The sequence below is a fragment of the Larimichthys crocea genome, chromosome XIII (assembly GCF_000972845.2).
Source record: "Larimichthys crocea isolate SSNF chromosome XIII, L_crocea_2.0, whole genome shotgun sequence".
NCBI classification, from domain to species: Eukaryota; Metazoa; Chordata; class Actinopteri; family Sciaenidae; genus Larimichthys; species Larimichthys crocea.
Window position 1 is genome coordinate 47,289,601 of NC_040023.1, and position 24,672 is coordinate 47,314,272.

At 42.1% G+C, this 24,672-nt stretch overlaps 1 protein-coding gene across 1 annotated transcript; it reads left to right on the top strand.

The window, feature by feature from the left end:
* LOC104934266 (inactive phospholipase C-like protein 2) lies at positions 1-24,672 on the top strand. The gene is made up of 12 exons (XM_010749898.3): positions 1-707; positions 9,576-9,677; positions 9,852-10,001; positions 10,172-10,332; positions 11,395-11,863; positions 11,986-13,209; positions 14,167-14,416; positions 14,552-14,838; positions 15,396-15,599; positions 17,621-17,696; positions 23,177-23,286; positions 23,425-24,672. Exons 1-12 carry the CDS (start codon positions 462-464, stop codon positions 23,605-23,607), a joined length of 3,462 nt encoding a protein of 1,153 aa, XP_010748200.2. The 5' UTR covers positions 1-461; the 3' UTR covers positions 23,608-24,672.

Sequence of the window (24,672 nt, forward strand, 5' to 3'; positions counted from 1 at the left end):
GAGAGAGAGAGAGAGAGAGAGAGAGAGAGAGAGAGAAATAATTTAAGAAAATCATCCTGGTGGCACAGGCTGAAGGCGACGGCGGAGGCGACACACTCCACATCTACGTTTCCTGAACGCAGGCGCACAGCGAGCTGTCGCGGAGAAGTGATGAGTATTGACGGCGTAGGTCTGTAAGGTGTGCCGGTCACTGCTGTCGCTCAGCTTCCTCCCCTCCTTTACGCCCCCAGCTTCAAGCGTGTGTGTGTGTGCAAGAGGAAGACGCTACTAGAGAGAGAGAGAGAGAGAGAGAGAGAGAGAGAGAGAGAGAGAGAAGTTTGCTTTTAACGCGCGGTCGCCTTTCGTTCACTTCAGACGATGGCACGTCCGTATTCGTGTGCCGCGCTGTTGCGTTTGGACCCCCGCAGCTTTCAACAGAACTGAGATTAATCCCAACATTAAAAAAAAAAAAAAGTGTCACCATGGCTGAATATGGAGAGAACAAGAGCGCCGTCAGTTCACCGGTTGCTGGCTGGAAAGCTGCGCAAGGAGGAGCCGGAATGAGCCTCGAGACGCACCGAGGAGAGCCGGTGTCAAACGGGAACTGTAGCGTGCCAAACACCGCGAAGAGGGTCCAGAACGAATCCAGCTGCGAGTCCCCGACTTGGGAGAACACGGGTTCAGATTCAGCCTCCAAAGCAATCCCTCGACGCAGCAGTCTGATCAAGGTAGGCCATGATATCCATTTACAGGAAACAGCCTTTTAAAATATAAGAGGAGATACTTTAAAATATAAAATGATGCATGCAAACTGTTGTTGTGAAGATTTAATAGGAGGTGACAAAGTGTGACAACCTGTGTTACACAACTCTACAAAGCCCTGCAGTAATGTAGCTATAAAACATAATAAAAAATACAATACAGTCACACTAAAATCACTACTGAGTCATGCACATGGTGACCTAACACGCACACACACACACACAACTCTCCCCAGACAGTGCTGGTTATAATCAACCCACAACCTGGAAATAAACAGTTAATACACTGCGACTGTGTTTCCTGTCAGCTTCCACTCTATCTGTGTGAATAGCAGAATAATGAGCCACCTCATCTCACTCACATGTCCCTGCTGTTAAGGAAATTAAGGCTGATGAGATACACATCAGGACGGTCTCACATATAAGATGAGTGCCTGTCAAACATTTAGACCCAAAGACTTGACTTGCCGACCGCACATGACTCCAAAACAGTATGGAAACACACAGTTTGAGAGCTTATAATGATATGTGTCATTTAGATTTAATACGTGCAGGCAGTGGTTTTGTTCCAGTGGGTGATGTCACTTATTAGCACTCTGTCAGCCATGGAGAGGAGGGGGAGGAACTAATAAGTGAAACCACCTGCTGTAGTCTTTGATTAGAATGAGAAATTGAATTCACTCCGCCCCTCTGTGGCTCACACTTGAATAGCTCTCTCCAATTAACACCACTGCCGACACCAATCTGAGCTTACATTTAAGCAAATGTCAAGCGTATGTGTATAAAACCCTTGACACTTAAAGGTTAGTGTTTGTGTTTGATTGCCGGCATTGTAATATCAATAACTTCTAATCAATAACTCATTCTCTGACTTTGTCCTTTTATGGTTTTCACCTCCCGGGCATGTGGGAGATCTCATATTGATCTCTAGCTGCTGCTTGCCTCCAGAGCTGCTGCCTGCAAAGACATGATTATTTGAACATGCCTTCATCTGCATCTGATTGGAAGCGACACAGTGAGGCAGGAAGCTGGCCAGTTGGCCAATTTCCTCACACAGTTCATGTTGCAATATTGCTATCAAGTCATGAACAGTTGGTGAGGACACATCCCTCTCCCTTCTCTTACTGGAACACACAAACAAATATTTCTCACCTCCTTGCCCACACACAGGCCCGCTCTTGTATTTCTTCTGTTAGTTTCGAAAACACTCTGTTTGCAGAAGGTTCTGGAGCCTCACATGCTGGGTCAGAAATGGCCTTAAATAACTCCTGGCTCTGTGTGTTGCCTGATGTCCACCGGCATGATTGATGCGTGGTGTTAAATAGCTTGAAAACGTCACGCTCATGCTTTGATATTGCCTGCATGTGCAATCTGTGTTAGTGTGTTCAGTGAGCACATTTAATGCAGACAACGTTTAGTGATTAAGGAGCCATCTATTACATCTGTCCTTTCACCGTAAACGTGCTTGTGTTTTGAATCACAAACACCTGAGGCTTTAGATAGATGGGGCTCACTATATGAACCGAGGAGTTATGAATCCAGCTGTCAGGACGGCGGGGTGTATTGCTGTAAGCTAAACTACCAATATAACTAAACTCAGGAGTCCACACAATAGGAGTCTGGGTGGTATGCAGGCAGATAAACAGGAAACATGACATTCCACATTCAAGATTTAAGTGTTCAGCCTGTGTGTGTGTGCGTGTGTGTGTGTGTGTGTGTGTGTGTGTGTGTGGGTGTGTGTGTGTGTGCTCCTGTTCTCCTTGGTTGAGATAATGAGAGTACCCTTAATTGTATTTCATCAGTATGTACTTCATGCTGTCCGTCGCCCTCCCATTATTCTGTCTCACTCTGTTCTGTGTGTGCGTGAAGGAGATGCAGAATCAGGTGCCCACTCAGTTTGTGTCTGATTCAAGTTCATCTTGATGTAGATAACCACTGGGCACTCTTATTCTCTCTCTCTCTTAGTTTCAAACACACACGCACACACACACGCACATAGTCATGTGCACACTTGCACAAACCAGCCTTCTAGTAAAACACAGCCAGCCACAACAAATATATCTGCTTTCCAGTCATTACTCATTCCAACATATATATTAAAGCATGGCTGGCATGCATATGAGTGTTATGTGTGTGGGAGTGCATATGTATGCACATTGTTATCACAACATATCCAAAATCTCAGTTTTTTATTAACCAAGAAAAAAATATGCATTTTTATTATTAATCCAGTGGTGTTTAAGTATATTAAGTCCAGTGTGTAGGATTAAGTTGCATCTAGTCGTAACGCTGCATTGCAGTCTCCTCGCATCACTCTCACCTTAGTGTAAATGAGAAACAAACTGTTAAAGGCTCTGTCGAGAGTCGGTATTTAGTTTGTCTGTTCTGGGCTACTGTAGAAACATGGTGTTTCAACATGGCGGCCTCCATGAAAGAGGACCCGCTCCCACTGTTGATATAAAAAGCTAATTTTTTAGTAACAAAAACAAAAAGCTCAATATACTACAACTTACCTGAATACTTAAAGGAATAGTATGACGCTGTAACCAGGGGACGGTTAGCTTAGCTTAGCATAAAGACTGAATACAAAGGGAAATAGCTAGCCAAGCCAAAGATGCAAAGGTGTGCAAAGATAATAAAAACTCATTAGTCAACACTTTGTATCGTGTACGTTTAATTTGAAGAACAGAAGAAAAAGAAAGCTGTTTCCCCACATTTGTAGTTCTTATGCTAAGCTAAGCTAATGGTTCCAGCGTCTTATCTAAAGGACAGATATAAAAGTAGCATCTATCTTCTTGTCTAACTCTCTGTAAAAAAATAAATAATAATAATTAAAAGCATAAATAAGCAGATTTCAGTTTATTTGTAGATGACTTTGTGTGTTTTTCAGACTCAGGGATCAGCAATAGCCTGAGGTGTTAGCATGCGGCTGGGGAGGATAGGCTAGTTCAGCCCTGAGCACCTCCTGCTGTTCAAATCAACATCTTTATTTTAGCCTGCATAAGCATGGCCGTGTACAGCACTGGCTGTGCATGAACCTTTTTCACTGATTATGATGGAGCCACAGGGCATATTACTCTGAGCTACTGTGGTGATTAGAGGTCGAATCACATATTCCGCACTCTATATTCATAATACACACACCCAGCCATGTGGTGTAGAGCTGTGTGTGTGTGTGTGCATGGACGTCTGAGGTTATACCTGTTACCGAGCCTGCGATGTGTGGAAAAACCCCGCTCGGTGCATTGACGCTAAGTTAACGCCTGACTCATGGCTTCAGCCACCTGTTTTTGGTTTTAGTGGTTCTCCCATGTTCAGTAAACGCATCTGTGACGTTTGTCAGCTGAAATCGTGGTTAGCTCTCTGACAAAATGACCTTTTCAAGTCAACCTTTTACTTGTACCATTTTGTGTTGGGGTGTGTGTGTTTGATTGTGTGTGTGTGCGAGTACATGTGGAACTTCAAAGGTTTGAACTGTAAAAGAGCAGCACCGGTTTACTTGCCACAAGGGCAGGGGTTTATAGTCAAGAGTGAGCTGTTGAGTTACTGTGAATGCTCACCACATTATTTGTTGTACATATAGTCATACATACGCTAAGCTGCTGACAGAGTCGCTTGACCACATTGTACTTCCTGTGCCCTATTTAACCCTAATGTCCTGTCGTCTGCAGCAGTCACACACAAAGACACTTATTGAGTCAGTATTTCACACACAGAAAGTTTATAATCACTTATTATGATGGGTATTTTCTAGATTAATTGCTTATTGTTTAGTCTAGAAAACATCTTCATCCAAATCAAAATCATCACATCAAAATCTTGATCAGAATTCCTTAGTCTACCTTACCAATGGACAATAACCCAAAAGTGTATTTTCATATGATTTACAAAAGAGAAAACGGGCAGATCCTTACATTGGAAAACCAAATATCCTACAACTGTCCTGACCACGGTAAAACTCTTTGTGGCTCTCTAGTGTTGATCCACCATTTTGGTTCAGACTAAATTTAGATGGATTGGCACAAAGCTTTGTACAGGTATTGACATATTGATCCTTTAGGGATTTCAGTTCTAGTCCTGATTTAAGAAAATAATGGACGACATGAATGTAAAGTAGAGCATGAGATGAGGCAGAACAGTGTCCAATATTGTCAAGGTGTGGACGCTAAACTCTAACAAATAAGAAAAGAGAGGCTTTTTTTTAGTTTGTATGCAGCCATTAATCCATATTTAGGTTAGTTGTTTCATCAATAACATTTAACTGGTACATGGTGGAAAGCATCAGTATTGTTACTATGGTTACCTGCAGTGTATTGGCCTATACTTTGTGCAGTGATTCAGAGCGGTGAATAGGTGGTGACTGGAACTCGGTTCTCATCTACGGTTTTAATAGACATCTGCCAGATGATAAGTAATATATATATACACACACACACACACACACACTGGTGGCCGCTACATTAAATATTAAATCATGATTGTCCCTTACTTTCTGCTTGAAGGCCTTTTTTGCACTTTCCATATATCATGACGATTCCCAGTAAATCACCTCCTAACCTCCCTCCTGGTGGTGGTGGTGCTCCACAAAGTGAGAGGCACTGGAATAAACTATGCCATAAATCACCCATCATCTGCCGTGGAACACTACCCAAGGCCACAGACTGAAAAGACAGTTCAGCCGCTCCACCAATTGTCACTCTATTCTTTATTTTGTCGCACTGAAAAAAACAAGCTCTCTCTCTCTGATTTTCTGTCTGTCTTAATTAGTGGATCAAAGAGGACGCCCACTAATGACCTACATCATCATTCATGCAGACTCAGAGATGTTGTAATTACTGTTATGGGCTTGATGCATCCATATAAACATATGCTCTCATACATCATACTGTGCATTCAAGTAAGCTGGCTAATGAAGGTACAAGGCCATGCTGGTGCCTGCAGGCAAATACAAAGAACAATGACTCTGTGACTGTATTATATATATGTATATGTATATATGTATCATTCTTTTCCCAGTTTTGTTAATCTGTGTCTTGTCAGTTTTTGTGATGTGTCCCTGTTATCTTACGTGTCTTTCTCTGATAACTAAATGTAATCTGTTCTGCCACACAGTCTCCCCCACTTCGTTCCCTTTCTCCACCCCCACATCTGTCCTTACAGTTTAATCAGTCTAGAAGTCCTATCAGGAACACCAGTAATCTCATAGCAGTGTTTTTCCAAATTTATTCACAGTAATCTTTTATATAGTACCATCAGATTAAAAAAAATACCTTAAAAAAAGGCCCTATTATTAAATGGATGTTATTGAACCTTAATAAAGCCAGTATAATCAATGCTACTGCCAATACCACATCAATTACATATATATGTATATACACGCTTTTTTTTAAAGTCTGTGTAAAGTAAGAAAAGTAAAGAATATGTGTTCTAAGCTTGTCAGACCAAAGAAGAAAGTGTTCTTAACCACCCAGCTAAATTTGAATGATTAAAAATATGAAAAATATAAAATTAGGTGTCAAAATTGTGTAAAAATGAGCAACTCAGCTCCAGGACTGTGGGGGCATGTCCACTGAAAGTGACGTATCAGACGAGTTCAGAAAACGACTAACTTTGAAACACTCTGAGCAAGATGAATTCATCTCTATCTTTCTGCTGGGGGTGTAGGGGTATGCTCAGGGTGGCCTCAGTATGTCATCGAGCCACCTTTTAGGACCGCCCAAAAAATCCTGGACTGAAAACTGGTGAAAAACTGTTTTAACCTCTAACTCCACATTTCAGTAATATATCCTACAAAGTCTTTTCACATGTTTTCAGCAACTATTTCCCACCACCCTTGTCAATGTCTTTTTCAACCACAGCAGGCAGCTGTTTTAATCTAAAATGCTCTTTAAACAGTACACCTATCTGCCCAGCACCCAAAGTTAGCAACTAGTTGGGGAACATAGTAGAACATTTAGCAGCTTAAATTTTTTTTTGGAAAACAAAACAGAGCTAAAAAATCAAGCGAATGTTCAACATACAGTCAAGTGGACACAGATAGAGTTCCATATGCTCTGTATTCAACAATGTATAAACAAACTTTTTTTTCTCTGCATGGTGATTATTGAGTACTCTGTAATAAAAAGAGATCCAAATGGGTTGTTTCACACTTGTTGAATTCAAAAAAATGTGTCAAGCCTAAAAATAACAAATACTGTATCACTTACTGTGTTGTCACTTCGCTCAGGCTCTCAGTCACAGGAAACTCTCTGACGGGCGGCTTCCTGTTTTGAAACACAGTAGTGGTTTTAGAGACTCATCCTGCTGTCTGTGAGAAAAACAAAAATACGGCTTTTGTGACAGTAGACGCTAAGAGAGATGAAACGAAATTAACATTTTATCAGTTCATGCAGCCTCACCTTGTTCTCTCTTTAGGTGTTTTTTTTTTCCCTACTTGCAGGTTAATGTGTGCTCTCTGGTTTTATCTTGTGGGGAAAATTTATTCAGAGAGTCCAGTGACGTCAGTGTTGCTTGGTTGTGTGTTTGAACTCTTGTCTCTCTCTCTGTCAGTTATTTATGTTGTAGGCTAACAGAGGTGATTGTGCAGGACAGCCTCCGTGCATGAGATAATTGATTCTTAAACGGTGAACAGGCTGCTTGGTGAATCCTGGAGTTTTCCCTGAGGTTTATTAGATTTTAAGGGAAGGTGTCTATTGCTTGTATTATTCAGGGATGACATGTTTGTTAGTGGTTACATAGTGCATGAATATTTATAGATGTTATTTATGTGGGGTTTCCTAACTGGGTAACGTGCACGGAGATTGTTGCTGATACAACCACAGAGGGACTGTGTAATACCACACACAGAGGGAGAGCTATAGATTGAACCCAGCATTAATCTTCGGTACCTGTCACCGCACTGCATGAAAGGAAAGAGAGATTGTGACTGATAGGGTGGTACTGCATGCTTCTGAGTAAAGGTGCACGTGTCGCGTGAGTTAAGTCAATAAGTGTTGGCTGTGCGCCTTATTATGCATCGCTGGGAATTTCCCATGAGCTTTCAGGAACCTTTTCAAATGCAGTGCTGTGTTTCAAAATAAACATTATTTCAGAGAGAAGCCTGATTGGCTTTTTAGATTGTCTCTCCTGTTGGTGGGGTGGATTTGCATCTTTAGAGTTAAATTTAGAGGTGTTGTTCTGGCACTCCAAAGGGGTGAAGCTGCTTAATGAGGGCACAAAATCAATTGTCTCAATCACAAGTTTGCATTTTATTTTGTAATAAAAGTAAAGTATTGTCTCGCACTTAATAAATTTAAACTGGAACCAACTGTCAGGGCTCTTACTTTTGGTTTCTCTTCCTGCAGTTTCCAGAATAAGCTTGAAAGGGAGAGTTTTGTAGGAAAGACTTACTATCTTTCTGCCCCCCCCTCACTTCACTTCATTCCCTCTATCATGCCCTAAGGCACCAGGGGTATTTTTAGAACCACATCCCTCCCTCACCACAGCAGCTCAAAAAAACTTGTCGCCATTGGAAACACTTCTCCATCCTAATGAGGCAATTCTATAAGGATTTGTGATGGTTAGGCGCCCTCTGAGGAAAACCTTTTCATCCTCTGTGAATTATACTTCCCCTTTTTCACATGTCCATTCATATTCTTCAGATGAAACACAGCTCAGGTCTTTTTTTCTTTCTTTTTTTTCCTCTTTATCTCTTTCAGTCTTTCATATCCCCCAGATTTCTTTCAAATGAACAGTTCCCTTCTTTCTTCTCTCATAAAAGATCCAAGTGCTCGAGGTTCATATCAACTCTTATTTGAATCAAATTATCATTAATCGGCCATTGAGCAGTATTCACAGATGTTCATTATGAATATGTAAACATTGATTGGCGGATGATCAGTTGGACTTCTTAAATACTCGACAACGATTTGGAGAGGCAAAGATTTGAGCCATGAAGCAACAGGCTGCTGGATTTGATCTCCCTTACATTTTTTTCACGACTACCTAAAAGAAATCTGACCATAGACTATGATATTATGATAGCATTACATTCAAACTTAATTTTTGTTTGAATGTTGTAGAGCAGAAATGCTCAGTTGATGAGTTGGCAGGAAAGTAATTGGAAACTTTTCAGTTTTTTCAATTAGATTTGAAAGCTTTTTTATTCTTTGCTGTCAGATTTTGCTTCCCTGCTTGTGATATATGTTAAGCATGTGGGTGTTTGCATCTTAAATCACTCTACTTAGGATTGAATCATCTACAATTATGTTATCCTGCTTATCCTGCCTTAGCTTCAATGAAGTCTTTGATTTGATTTTATCAGGAGGCTAATATATCCATAATTGAATAACGTCGCCCACATATATGCTTTTATCTGTTAGTTAGGTTTCCTGTGGGGGTGACATCTGATCAGTCAGTAAATCAGATGGATGAGCTCTGATGTGAGCTCAGATAAACTGATTGGGTCTGCCAGTGTCGTGGAGGGGCAGAATTAGAATGCTAGAGCCTGCTGCCTCTGTCTCGTCAGGTATGATTAATGGTGTAATGGTGAAGGGCAAGGGCAAGCAAAGGCTTTCAGTATCAGGGAAAAACAATAACAGATTGGGAGGAGGAGGCTTTATGTGGTAGACCAAATAATCTGTGTTTCTGTATGGTTATATAAGCTGATACGCCGTTTAATCCCTTGAGATCCATTCTGGACGGGAATAATGTTTGTCATGCCCAAGCAATGAACACTCTTCAGAGAAATCACTGTCTGTCTCTCTTTCTGTCCCTCGCTTTCAACTCATTTTTCTTCTCATCATTACACTCCCCTCCCTCCACCGTCCTTTTTATCCTTCTTTCCCTTTTCATCAGGATGGGTCACGTGCTGGTCGGGAGAGGAAGAAGACGGTGTCCTTCAGCAGCACCCTGTCAGAGAAGAAGATCAGCAGTGCTGCTGACTGTATCCACTCCATGGTGGGTCAGCTACAGTGTGACCATTTACATAAAATATATGTTTTACATATTACATGAAATATTTAATGTGCAACGCATCAAGAGTTTCTGTTAGACCACTCAGCGGAACACTCAACAGAGTGAAATGGAGTGAGCTCTGTCATTAGATGACAACCTTTCCATATCTTCTTCCAGGTTGAAGGGAGTGAGCTGAAGAAAATCCGAACCAATTCCCGTGTTTACCAGCGTTACTACCTGTTAGATGCAGGCCTACAGGCTCTATGCTGGGAGCCATCCAAGAAGGAGTCAGACAAAGCCCGGATCTCTCTCGGCTCCATGCGAGAGGTCGGCGTTAAGAGAAAACGCTTTTTCTCTATCAAACCTTCATGAATGATTTATTTAAGACTAGCGCAATGAAAACATTTACAACCCTGAACCATATGGAAAACAACAGTTGATTTGCTTTTATTGTATCTTATGTAGGTTCTTGCATCTCTTGTGGTCTCTAATTATAGGTAAGGACAGGTCGTAACACAGAAACCTTTCGCACCAGCGGAGTTTATGACCAGATTTCAGAGGACTGTGCATTCTCTATCATCTATGGAGAGATGTATGAAAGCTTGGACCTGGTGGCCAACTCTGCTGAAGTGGCTAACATTTGGGTGACTGGCTTAAGGTATGACAAAGAACTGGTAGTGTCCTTATACTATACACCTGTGTATTGTAATATGTAACAGAAACACAATTATTATTTTTTAGGTAAAGAATCTCAAAAAAGTATACAGTATCTATCTAATCTAAACTTTTTGTTGTCATAGGCCTACCTTCTCTCTGTACAGTACATGTAACACCAAGAAAAAGTTAAATTATTGGCAGAGACTTGTTCTTAAAGGTGCCAAAGCAGTCATGATCAGTGTTGTTAGTTTAAGAGACATAACTTCACAAGTCTGGAAATAGTGCCAACTATTTTATCTTTTGTCATGATGATCTTGAGATAAACGTTAAAATACACATGCAGGTTGCAAAGTAATCACCAGGAATATGTGTTTGGAAATGCATCACCTTGTCTCAGGCAAAGCCAGGACAATTCTGTGTGTTTTTGCTGGATCTCTCTGCAACACTGCAGTGTTGGTGCATTGGCTCATTCAAATGAATGCTCAGGGTAATTTTTTCCACACAGGGCTAAAGTTGGTCTTAATGCATCCTTAGTCAAGTCCATCTTTATACAGCCCAAAATCACAACTCAGAAATTAACCTTAAAATAGGGTTCAGATCTCAGTCACTGAGATTATTTCTAAAAGCACTGATGATAGTCTGCATTGTAGCTTTCTCATGTGTTTTGTGGACATAGAACCTTCACTATTGTTCTGACTAAAGGCGAATGATGGCAGAGATTTAATTTATGGTTGAACTAAGGTTTGTACGTGTGGGATAGGGTAGGCTCATCTAGCTAATTTAGGTAGACCTTTTATGTCTTTAAAACATAATACCTTGTGCCTCAGAGTTTGCTGTTTTCCCTGTATTGATTGTATTGTGGTTAACAATGAGATGTTGTTTGCACAGTCCTTTGAGATGTTATTGTGATGACAGTAAACTGATTCTATTGCTGCAATTATTCTATTTTATGTGTCAACAAAACACTTGAGATGAATGAAAATGTTTGTGATGCAGTATTGTAAGAAAAGTATTGTGTCCTATTGTATTGAACCCCGTCCGTTTTTGTCTCGTCTTCCTCCAGGTATCTCATGCAATATGGGAAACATGCCCTCGACATGCTCGCCAGCAGTCAGGACAGCCTTCGTTGTGTCTGGCTGGAGCAGTTGTACTCCTCCGCTGCCGATTCGGACAGAAAAGAAGACCTTGAGGAAGGGATCCGCTTGCAGTCGGCCATCAAGTTGATACAGAGCGTAAATCCTGGGGTGAGCAGCGGTAAAGTGGAGCACAGGTTTAAAGAGCTTCAAAGAGTCCGGGAGAGGATGTGTGGGCTTACACTAGACAATGGATCTGGAGCTAAAGATCTCAGCGAAAACAAAAGACTAATAGCAAGAAATGAACGTGTCACTAAGCAGGAGTTCATTGAGGTCTTCCGTGACTTTTGCACGCGCCCGGAGATCTACTTTCTGTTGGTGCAGTTCTCTAGCAACAAGGAGTTCCTGGACACCAAAGACCTGACGAGGTTCCTCGAGGCTGAGCAGGGCATGGTTCAAGTGGGTAACAAAAATGAATCATGCATATTATCTATATAGCAGAAAACAAGTCAAGCAAACATTCACAAGTACAATCCCAGCTCCTTCATCTTTCAATTTTCTTTTCATATTTTGTCCTCCAGGTGAGTGAGGAGACCAGCCTGAAGCTCATCCAGTCCCATGAGCCATCGGAGGAGGGCCGGCAGCAGGGATACCTGTCACTAGATGGCTTCACTAGCTACCTCACCTCGGCAGAGTGCCAACTCTTTGACAGGGAGCATGACACTGTGTTCCAGGACATGTCCCAGCCTTTGTCTCACTACTACATCAACTCCTCCCACAACACCTACCTCATCGAGGACCAGTTTCGAGGTCCGTCAGACATCTCCGGCTACATACGAGCCCTCAAGATGGGCTGTCGCTGTGTGGAGGTGGATGTTTGGGATGGCCCCGATGAGGATCCAGTTGTGTGTACCGGACACACTCTCTCCCCACCACTGGCGTTGCGCTGTGTGCTAGAAGCCATTGGAAAATTTGCATTTGTGGCATCAGAATATCCATTAATTGTATGTATTGAGAACCACTGTTCACAACTCCAACAGAAAGTGATGTGGCAGCATCTCATGAGGATACTAGGAGAGAGGTTGTACACAAATCCCCCAGACGAAGGGGAGTTGTACCTACCATCACCCCATGCTCTAAGACATCGAATTCTACTAAAGGGTAAAAAGTTAGAGCCAGATTCTGATGACGACGATGGGGAGGTAAGTGAGGAGGATGAAGGGGCAGAAATGTGTCAAAGGATGAAAGCAGCTAACAGTGCAGGGGCAATGCCTGGAGGAAATGAGAAGGACATGGTGCAGAAAAGTGTCTCTTTCACAGTTGTCCCTCAGTCTAATCCTCTTCATGTTCCTCCCAAACCTTTCCAGCTCTTGAAGGAGCTCTCTGACCTAGTAACTCTTTGCTGTTCAGTCCGCTTCATTGACTTTGCAACATCATCCAAAATCCAAAAATCTTGGGAACTGTGTTCCTTCCATGAATCTCTGGCTGTGCGTCTTGCTAGTGAGAGTCCAGGCCACTTTGTCAATCACAACAAGCGATTCCTGTCACGGGTTTACCCCAACCCCATGCGTATTGACTCAAGCAACATGAACCCACAGGACCTGTGGAAATGCGGTTGTCAGATTGTTTCTATGAATTTCCAGACAGCGGGACTGATGATGGACCTGAACACTGCCTGGTTCCGGCAGAATGGGAACTGTGGTTTTGTGCTGCGACCAGCCATCATGCGGCAGGAGGTGTCTTATTTCAGTGCAGACACCAGAGATACAGTGCCTGGTGTGTCTCCACAGCTCCTCCATGTAAAGGTAAGGTGGAATAAAGCATAGACCACAACATATCATTCCCCTGCAATGGACACAAGCTTAGTTTTCCTCAGAAACTTATAACCTAATTCCATTTTATTAGAACTGAGATTTTAATTTGTGGCTTTGGCCCTCATTCCCTTGGGTAATATTAACATCTCGGAAAATTGCTGAAAATAAGTCGGGTTTTAAATGAAACCACAAGGTTTGCCAGGCTTATTTAGAAGACAACCATGGAGAAATTACAGTTTTACCTCAAAAGTTGGTTAATTGGTGGCTTGTTTACAACCTGCCTGACTGTTGTACAGCTCACTTCTTACCCCGTGTGACTTCATTGTACCCAATTCCTAGTGTTACGAGAATTTTTAAAGAAGAACCCTTAAATAAGGAGGACTGGATTCAAAGTATCAAAGTTGAATTTATTATTCTTGTACAAGAAGAAGCGTTTAACAGTGCAACACACAAAAGGAGTCACAGAGGAAAGGCTCCCTGAGGAGCACTATCTATAGGTTCTTATACATTGTTGGGCTGTCTTGGACATCTCCCCACCGATACAGATAACATCACAACATTCCTTTAGTTGGTTTTCTGCTCAATAATGAGCACTATATTTTATATCCACATGGTACTCCCCTAGCCTGTCTCTCCTGTCCTTGTACTACTAATTTATAATTGTCTCTCCCTGCCAGCCTCAGTAAATCAGAGGCCCCTAAGGGAGGTATGCGAGACATGGTGAAGACAGGATACACACACTATCTATATGAGTTAAAACATCTGCACCCCAGTATAATCCTAATTTTTATAACACCTAGATCTCAGCAAGTTGAGGTCACTATAACTGATAAAGTCGATGGCCAAAACAAGAAAAATATGACAGAAGTTGTATTAAACTGGAATAATACTCCAAACTCTATTCTAAAAAGTCACAATGAGTGAATAACTGTCTAATCTTTCTCCCAGGTGATCAGTGGCCAGAACCTGCCCAAGCCGAGGGGCTCGGGGGCCAAAGGAGATGTGGTGGACCCCTACGTGTATGTTGAGATTCACGGCATCCCAGCTGACTGCACAGAACGCCGCACCAGGACCATAACCCAGAATGGGGACATCCCCATCTTCGATGAGAGCTTTGAGTTCCAGATCAACCTGCCCGAGCTTGCCATGGTTCGCTTTGTGGTACTGGATGACGACTTCATAGGGGATGACTTTATAGGTTGGTGTCCGGGTCAAAGGGTACTGTAAAGGGACTCAAACAACATTTGTCGTGGATTATAATGTTATGACCTCACATATTTTCATGTTATTCTGCAATAGTTTGAAATAAAATGTGATCTCCATGCCACCACAGGTCAGTATACCATCCCTCTGGAGTGTCTTCAGCCGGGTTACCGACATGTGCCACTCCAGTCTCTGACAGGGGAGGAACTTCCCCATGCCAAGCTCTTTGTCCACGTGGCCCTAACTAATCGCAGAGGAGGGGGAAAGCCTCACAAAAGGGGACTGTCAGTGCGGAAGGCCCGCAAGGGGAGAGACTACACAGCTCTGAGGGACTTGGGGCTCCGGGCTGTGGATGATGTTTTCAAGATGGCTGCTCCTCTGCTGAGAGAAGCCACCGACCTAAGAGAAAACATGCAGGTGATAAGAAGTGAAGAATGTCACTGAATATTTAGCTTGTCAATACTTCAACACAGACCAACAACACAGGATTTTATTATAGTGGTATGTTGCAGCCCCAAATAATCAGTCTCTTCAAATTTAACTGCGATGACAACAACAAAAACAAAGACTGGCACTAGTGACAATTTTTCTACAGTTGTTAAATGCTGATCTAACCTTTATGAGGCAGGCAGGTTTGTATGTGCTTCTGTCACCTTGGGGAAATAAAACTGATTGTATGTTCAGTCAGTGTGGTAAGACTGTTGGCAACCACATCTCTTGATTTCTCCTATTTCAGCCTAAACTACTATAAAAGCACAACTACGGGAGAGCAGATCAATAGTCGAAGGGAAAGACAAATAGCTCTCTTGCAGGAGTGGCTTTTGATTACCTGTGTGTATGTGTAAAGTGAAAGCAAATCTAGACAGTGACAGAGTGGGAGATAAATTTGACAGTTTTTATGTTTATTTGATTTTGACATTATTCTGTGGAAGACTTTATATGTGTTCATGTTTAAATGTCTTTTTTTTCAACAGAACTCGGTCGCAGTGTTCAGGGAGCTGTGTGGGGTGTCTGTGGTGGCTAACCTCATGCAGTGTGTACTAGCTTTGGGCTCCAGGGTTTCAGGACCAGACGGAGCGCCATTACTACTGTTTGACCTACGGGACCACTATCCCACTCTGGAGCCACAGGGGCCACTGCCTGACGTCCTTCGCCGTGTTGTCTCCACATATGAAATGGTGAGGAAAGAAGGAAGGAAGGAAGGAAGAGAGTTTATAGTTAATATGCTTAGGGTGTGCCACCAGAGAGATGAGTATACAGACTCACGTCTATGAAATACGTACATAAAGGAAGGAAAGACCAAACAAAAGCAGCAAAGATCACAAATCAGCCAACTACCGACCATCTCCTGTGTACTTGACCTAACAATGAAAACCCCCCTCTCAGACAAAAGCTTCCTTTTTGGCAAATATCTTCTCAAAACCCATGTGAACTCTCATTGTTACGTAGCAGACAACGTTACCATTTGTTGTGGCTGTAACCAGGCTCGTGAACACAGCAGCGACATCCTCACCTTGGCCTGAATCCAGTGCGTGTGTGTGTGTGTTTCCACTCAAATAAACTGCGGACTCTCATCTACCAAGGAGAAAGTTATTTAACAGACTTAGTTTATGTAATGATGTCTAAAAATAAATCCAGCTGTCAAGAAAAACTCCCCCGTGGAGATAAACACAAAGAAAGAAAGTGGGAGAGAGACAAAAGGAGGCAGAGCAGTCAATTGGTCCGTTAAGTTCAGTCATCAACTAGTCAGTACAGCAGGATGAATCAGTTTGTTTGAGTGGGTTCAAGTTTCTTGGCTGGTGTCAAAACTGCAAAAATTCAATGTCAGGCCTGTCTGTACTCTTAACATATTTCCCTTTGGTTTCTATCTCCGTCTTTCAGCCTTCTCCTCATCCCTCATTCATCTTTCTCAATTCCTGCCTCGTCTTTTCCCCTCTGGGTCCAGTTCGACTGAGGCTAGCCACCATAAAGTGGTTTTCTCACAGCTGTGGTCCAGTGGAGTGCAATCCTGTGTTGCTATGTTTAAGTGTTGTTGTGGTAAATGACATTACACCCCCTTTTTTGCCATCTGTCCGGCTGCTGCAATACTTTTTAAATTGATATTTACTCAAAGTGCTCTTCTTCTTCTTCTTCATGTTTCATATTAGATATTCACTGGGAGTCTCTTGGGTAGGATGATGGACAGTCAGTATGAATTGCCAATTTACAGATACTATCCAGCGATGTGTGTGTATGTGCATTGGGAGTGAGACACTCTGAAACAGGCAGTAAATAAATAAATAGATCTGTTTCTAGTCTCAGGTTATGATGAAGTTTTCGGTGTATAAACCTTGACAGTTTAATTTAAGTCTGGTTGTTTGTCACCGCTGTGCAACTAACAACTGCTTAGACCTGTGTCTCATTGTGCGTTAGTGCGTATGTAAAAATGTGTCTGTGTGTGTGTGTGTGTGTGTATGTTTAGCCTCTTCCGTTTCCAGCCAAGCAGATCTGAGTTGAATACCATTAGCATAGATTTGAATGTAATTCTGCTAAATGGATTCCACACCTCAATCTCGATGCCGCGAGGGAGAGGCAAACAACAGAGACAGGAAATGGGGATGAGTGTGTGTGTCTGTGTGTGTCTCATTCAGTTGGATCTGGTCAAAGTAGTGTACTGTAGTTAATCCCTTATTTGTCGAACAGCATTTTTTTTTTTTTTTCCCACAGAGGGGTCACGTCCCAGCAGGGTTTGTGAGGGGAGGTGCAGAATTAATCAGGCGGTAGCTACTTGTGTCAATCCTGTGTGTGTGTGTATGTGTGTGGTCATTGCTTTCAAAGAGTGGCTTCACTTTACAAATATATGTATGTGTCTACTGTGCATTTTGTGATAAAACTTACAGTATAAACTCAATTAGACTTCACTGTCTAATTTTAACAACCACCAACATATGCCACACATTACCACAGTGTTTTATTTAACTGTAAATATTCACTGCCCACATGATTTACACCAGTCTGTTCTCACCCTTTAATGTTCACCATATAGTGTTCTTTTACAGCAGACAATAAAACAGGCTGTATATGTGCATGACGGCGTGATTTATGAACAAAAAACAAGATGGCAAAATTAGTTAATGCTTTATGGTGCACTACAGCTCTCTGTGTGTGTGTGTGCGTGTGTGTGTGTGTTTTGCGCTAATAGACGTCTCTCTGTTTGCAGATGGTCCAGGCCAGCAGAGCAGTGGTCGAGCTCTCTGATGGAATCTACGACAGGATCCTGCATATACAGACAATGGGTGTGTAGACGTTTCGTGTGTGTGTTTGGTTTGCTTGTCTCAGTGTGTATATGTGATGCAGCATGTGTTATGATGTGTGTACTGAATAGAAACCAGGCTATGTTCATGTTTCTGGTCCACTCATGAAAACTCCCACACAGCCTCTTCAACAGTGCTGTTATCCACACTGCAGTGCCTGCTTTTGTCATTAACTCATTTCCTCTGTTCTTTCATTCCCTCCTTTTTCTTTTCCTTCCCTGAGCATTTTCTTTCCTCATAGTTTCTCCTCTCCTCTCCTCTCCTCTCCTCTCCTCTCCTCTCTCCTCATGTATCCTCTTTCTGTCCTTTCCTTTCCTCTCATTCTTCCCTTTCTTTTCCCCTTCTCTCCTTGGATCCTCTTTGCCTTCGTTGCCTTTCATTTCCCTCCTCTCCTTTCTTGCTTTCCTTTTCTATCCTCTCATGCTCTTTTCTTGCACAAGGTTAGATGAATCTCAACTGGACCAGTTCATCTGTATGTTTTGGATGAAGTGGGTTTGATTTGGTGCTGCTCCCGTCATCGATTCAGTCTCTTAAGCTAAGGGCACCATATCTGACCTGCTCATATCACTTCTGTGATCTCTGGCAGAGGTTTGTTTACTTCAACCAGCTCCCTTGGGTCATCTAACATTAGTCAGCCAGACTGTCGTCATAGTGGCAATAAACAACCCCACAAACACATCAGCATACACACACATTTCTCTTTGTAACCCCAAGTCAGTCATCAGCTATCACGATGATTGACATTTGGAGGTGACAAAAAATAAATTCCTTAAGATTATTTATGATTCATAGGTGTTACGTCAGCATCTATAAGTTTCATGAGTCGTGGGGGGGGGGGGGAAATGCATGCAAACCTGTCAACTTTTCAATGCCAAAAAGTGACATAAACGAGAAATGAAGATAAACCTGAAGCAAGCTGGTATTTTGAGAGGAAGATGACAGCTCAGTTGGGGCCATTGTGGAGAAAGCGAGACTGTTTGATGGAGATGAATGTTGTTTACAAATTTGCAGACTGCTTCACTTTGCTCCCAGACAACTCATCCCATCCTTCACTGAACTTTATTTTAGGTTTTCTGCAGCTGCAGATTCCTTGACAGATCAAATAATCTGTGACATATTCATTTGTTTTGCGGTTTGGACTGCAGCGGCGGCCAACTATTGCTGAGATTCTGTTACTGGCTCATTAGATCCATAGTTTCACGTGTGATCACTTGTAGTATTATTACTAAATAGAGTGAGATTTGAGAAGTGTGATAAGTAAGCTCTGGGCTGCCGGCCAAGTGCCAGTACGTTCATCTGATAACGAGCTGCTGCAGAACCCGAAGGCCTTGTGAATCTTGTGAACAAAGCTCTTCCTGTGTTTACTGAGTAAAGATGGCGATCAGGTCATCCCAAGGCGGAGGTCCACCTATCAGTTTTGGACGAGGTTGTGGGCAGCGAGAAGGCATAAACAGGTCACTGAGGGGGGAGCCATGGGACAGCTGGTGGCAGAAATGAAATGTTTGGAAGTTATATTAGAGCAGAGAGATGAAACGGAGAGGGAGAAGAAAGCCGTGGGAATATGAACAGCAGAGATGAATAGCTAGAGGCAATGCTGAAAGGAAGACAAGAACACCAAGAGAGAAGAGAGAGTAAATCTCTTTCAGCATCAGGAAGTGTTGGTTTCTCACTTACTTTTAGTGGTATACATACATCTTTATTACTTTCTCTTTCTTATTTCCTGACCCCGATGGAAAGTTTCACTTCCGATCACACCACACATCACTGATGGGTGTCGTGCTGTGTGTCTTTCCAGAATCAATATCCTCATTACTCTGGATAAGAAATAATGGAGGAGCTTCTAGAAAGAGGTTTTGTTGTTCAAAATTTCAGTGCTGTGGTCACTGCAAATAAAATTGAATTCAGCTGACTTCAGACAAAGGCATAAAACCTGTAAATCAAATAAACACTATCAATACAAGGTAGGCTACCTGCCAGCAACCCCTTAAAAATTAAAAAGCACTCTTAGTGGAAAATGAACTCTCTGTTTGAAAAACTTGGCAACATTTTTTAAAAGAAAAGTCTGAGAAGCATGAAAGGATTCACAAGAAGTCACTGGATGGTTTGATGAATAAGGAAATGAATCATATGCTTTTTTTTTCTTGAAACACCAAATAAGGGAATATCTTTTGAAGGATTGTCTATGTCAAAGAGCATGTCTGATTTTGTTTTATAATTTGGGTGAACTGAGCCTTTAAGAGCCTCAACTGAGCAGCTACTTTTCCTTGGGGCCCAGGCTTGAATAATGGTGAGTCTCACGCTTGGATATATAGATTTCACACTTCATGAAATGTTAATATATACTTGTTTGTCTCTTAATACCATCGTGCTGGAAGTCGGATCTGTATGTTGTTTGTTTCCCATCATGACTGCTTACGGAGGACAGGAAGTATACGCTGGCTGGCCCTGAAGGTTATTTTGGCCTGTGGGTCAGGACCTTGTGTCTGTCTTGTGTTTGTTTGTGCATGCACACTATACTCATATTGGCTTGGAAATAATGTTCCCTCCATTGGCTTCGCTTGGTTTCACTGAGAAATTAGACACACATACACACACTACATTGGCACGTAGGCTTTGAGTTGCCTAGCAACGGCGCGGTAAAGGTTATTATTCAGACAACTTCTGTAGGTTTGTGTGTGTGAATGTGGAGCGGTGACGGTGTATGTGCGTGCAGGTGTGTGCCCATGCTTGCACACGTTTAGTGACAGAGCGGGATTATGCATGAGGAGTCGGTAAATTTTACGTGCATCCAATCTGTTTACTCTTTTCTCAGTGTGAGTGTGTGTGTGTGAGAGAGAGAAAGACTGTGTGTGTGGTCTACAGCCTGGCATGTTGAACGTCTGGGCTCTCGTTGATAGCTCATAGTGATGTGTGCCTCATGTTAACCCACTTCCGGGTTTCCATGGTAACAGTGGGACAGTGGCCTAGGGCAGGCAGTGAAAGCCAGACACACAACACAACTCAGTGCACATACTCTAACTAGCCAGCAGCCTGACTTCTACGACTTTCTCTCTCTCGTTGTATCTTTCCTCATCTTTCTTTCAGAGGTTCCATCTGCTTTACATCATTCCTTTGCATTTTTTCATTTTCATTGCTCATTCTTCGTTTCTTCTTCTCTCTGTGAAATCCAGTGCTTATAGTTTGGCTAAAATGGTGAAAAAGTTAGAAGACTGCACAGGTTTTGACTTTGTCCTCTAGTGTGACTCCAATCTGCAGTTTCCAGTCCAATTTTAATTAGAAGATATTATTTATATATTATATAGAGGGTGGCTTTGGTGATTACATCCTGTTGATGTGAGGGATCTTCAATAAAGCCTAGATGAAGATAGGAGAACCATTGCCCAGTCTAGCTGCTGCAGGTGGTGGTGGTTGGTTAAAGCCTGCAGGGGCATCATAGAAAGACCCTCAGACCTATGTGTTTCTACAAATGTGGGCAGAAAAATGTGGTGATGTCAGAATGTGTGAATGTAATGAAGGGACAGCGTGGGAAAGAAGAATTGGAAGCAGAAATTCACCAATTCCCCCATAGAGAAATTAGGGCAGAAGATTAAAGACGATATTCCTCACTGAAGTTTCATCAAAGCAAAGTAATCAGTGTTTCGCCTGTTTTTTGCAGTCATGGTTTCATGAAGAGGGATTTTTTTTGGGATAGTCTTGGCACCGATGACAGTCATGGCCAGAGGCATTATGCTTTGGGTGGTCCATTCGTCCATCCCATTCTTGTGAATTCGGACTTAAGAATGAACTAATTAGGATTTGGTGGTCAAAGGTCACTGACATCCCAAAACACATTTTTTGGATGTTACTAAAGAATTTATATGCTAATTATGACCAAATTTTGTCTAATTACGAAAAGGTCATCATCATGTTCTGCAAAAACACATTTCTGGCCTTTAGTCAACACCACAACTCAGGAACAAAACAGGAGATTGTGACCATACATAGATACTGAATTGGTGACACTAATCTTGGGTGGTCATCTTGAAACTGTGGTGACTATATAGATCCCCGTCTCCGAAGAACAGAGAACTGACTTTTTTTAACCTTTATTTATTCAGGGTAGGTTCCCTGAGAGTGAGGCTCTCTTTTGCAGGAACGCCCTGATCACATTTACACAGTTAGAAGCTGCCCAGTACAACCACAGTCTTGACTGCCAGCCACTGAGCAGCTCCACTGGAGCGGTTGGTATTAAGGGCCTTGCCCAAGGGCACCTCAGTGGTGGTAATGAGGGAGGGACAAGTGCTGTTTTTTCACTTTCCCCTTCCGGTCAAAAGCTTGCTTCTCTAACCTTTAGGCCACCACTGCCCCAAATTATAGACCGGCAGAAGATCTGGAGAAGCATGTTGCAGAAACTGAAGGAAGAACAGTCTGCTCTAACTCTTTCTAAAGAGGGCTACAGTGTTGTGAGTCCAGTCTGGTTTTTGTTGACTTGTTTGAGTTCATCCTCTTCACTTCCAGTACCTCAATGACATCGATGGCAGTTTCTCTGGTAGTCCACCACAAGCTCCTTGGCTTTGTTGGTGTTGACATTCAGGTGATTGTTGTTGCACCATGTGACAAAGCTCTCTATTGGACATCTGTACTCCTGATTATTCACTAATTGCCCCGTGAAATGAGGAAAAATTTAAATGACCACGTTGCAGTTAAACACTTCCAACCAGTCAGATTGGAAGTTTACATCCATGTGTCTTCCAGACTCTTGTTGTATTAGATACCGTGAAGACTGAAGGAATTTAACAGAAAGTTTTTTTTGTTTTGTTTTTTGCAAGTTTGAGTGAGATCCAAACTATATCCACAGTTGTGGAATGTGTGTAGTTTGTGTTGTGTATGGCCTTCAATACCTCAAAGAGACAAGACCAGTGTGCACAGAGATCATTACTGTGTCCCTCGAGCTGCAGTACTCTCTTGCTTACACCACATTGTGGCCGTGATCAGCTCTAGAAGCTCAGTAACTTTAAACAAAAAAAAACTAAATTATATCAGGTCACATCTAGTAAGTCAAATTAACACAAGATGATAAAAAGTTTGGAATGCAAAAACTTTGGACACGTCTGTTAGTTTAAATAAAATTCCAAATAATAAGACACGAGTCTACATCCACCCTTGCACTTTGTGAGGCTGTACTTAGGCAGAGTGGTGGCAACATCAACATGCTAGCAAACTCACAATGACTCAAGTGCTGATGGCACTAAAGCAAATGTCACAGGATCATCAATGTTAGTAGGATCCAATCTCCGATGACCATGAATGTCTGCACCAAATTTCATGAAAATGCATCTAATGATTGTTGAGATATTTACTAATCCAAGCATGCTACTGCGTGCTTATATTGTAGATAGTACAAAGTACAATAAAGACTGTCTAATCTGCTGTGTGTGTGTGTGTGTGTGTGTGTGTGTGTGTGTGTATGTTTTCGGCTCTAGCCATGGAGTTTCATGAGAAGCTGCAGAGTCTGGCAGCGAAGGAGGGGTTAAGAGGTCGCAAGGTCACTCGAGCGGTGGAGAGTTTCAGCTGGAACATCACTATCCTTAAGGTCAGCAACACACCCGCATATACTCACACAAACACAAACAGCCTCAGGGGTAGACCATTAGAATATGTTTGGCCCTCTGAGCCCGTGTCTCCTTGTTACGCTGTGTTTCTCTCCTGATTTCACCATTTCCTCTGTCAGGGTCAGGCTGACCTGTTAAAACATGCCAAAACCGAAGTCCAGGAGAACATGGAGCAGGTCCATGATGCTGCTTTGACTGGAAACCTCACCAAGGAGAGTGTGGGAGTGAAAAGAGTCCGCTCACAAACACGACGAGGTCAGGATGACAAACCCACCACAGGTGCTAGAGGACCCTCAGCCTAAGCGAGCAAATGACCAGCAAATGAAAGAGGACGTGACGAAATTGCCATCGTAGCTGCTGTGACAAACCCCTATCACATTGTTTAAATTGTCTTAATGAATCTAATATGAGACCTATAGCAAGAGCAGAGCTTTTAAGAGAGAAGACCAGAAGAGTTGATGAATGTAAAAGTCTACAAAATGAAGCCAACATCCAGCTTCCTGCTGCAGATAACCTTCGAGAGCTCAGAGCACTGCAGAACATAAACGACACTGGGGAGATGAATGTAGTTAGATTTAAAGCCAAGATTCAGATTGTACTGTATTAAACTGTAAATACAACAAGCATCTATTAACCTCTTATGTGCAATGTGTCCTAAAGAAAAAAATGTCATTTTTAATGGCACATTCTGGTATGACTCAGAGCTCAGCCAAAAGATTTTCAAAGCCCTTTGAAAAACTTTTGAAAAACTGCCTCCTCCACATTACCAGCTTGTGAATCACAAAGCCACTGACTAGCAATATCAAGAAAAGATTCAAATAAAAACTGGGTTAGTGTATGTTTCAATGAAAACCATTTCACTATTATTACATGGAAGAAAATCAGGAATCTGTGGATGTTTTATCTCTTGGACCAGTGCAGCCCTTTATATCATTTTCCTGCTTATTTCCATTAAGCATTTGTAGGTCCTGGATCGCTGCTCTTCATTACCTTCAAGTCCTTTGTCTTGCCATGAAATCATCCACTCCCACCCACAGTATTGTTGTCTCACATACAGTGTTCTATATTTTTGTATTTTCCTGTTCCTGTTTTCTGTTACCCGGCATAACGATCAACTCCATACATGTAAATGTCTGGGAACAAATACTGTTATGTTGAAAGTGCTTAATAATTTGTCTGCAAAACACTGTACAGTATTTTAATATGTAATTCTATCCTTTTGCTGTAAAGAATATTTTACATAAGTTATTGATCCTGAATGAAAACATTCCAGATACATATGTCCTCGGTGCAGTAGATGAGGCTTGCAGTTCATGATTACCTTCCCTCAGTCGGTATGGAAATAAAGTACTTTTTAAATGACTGAT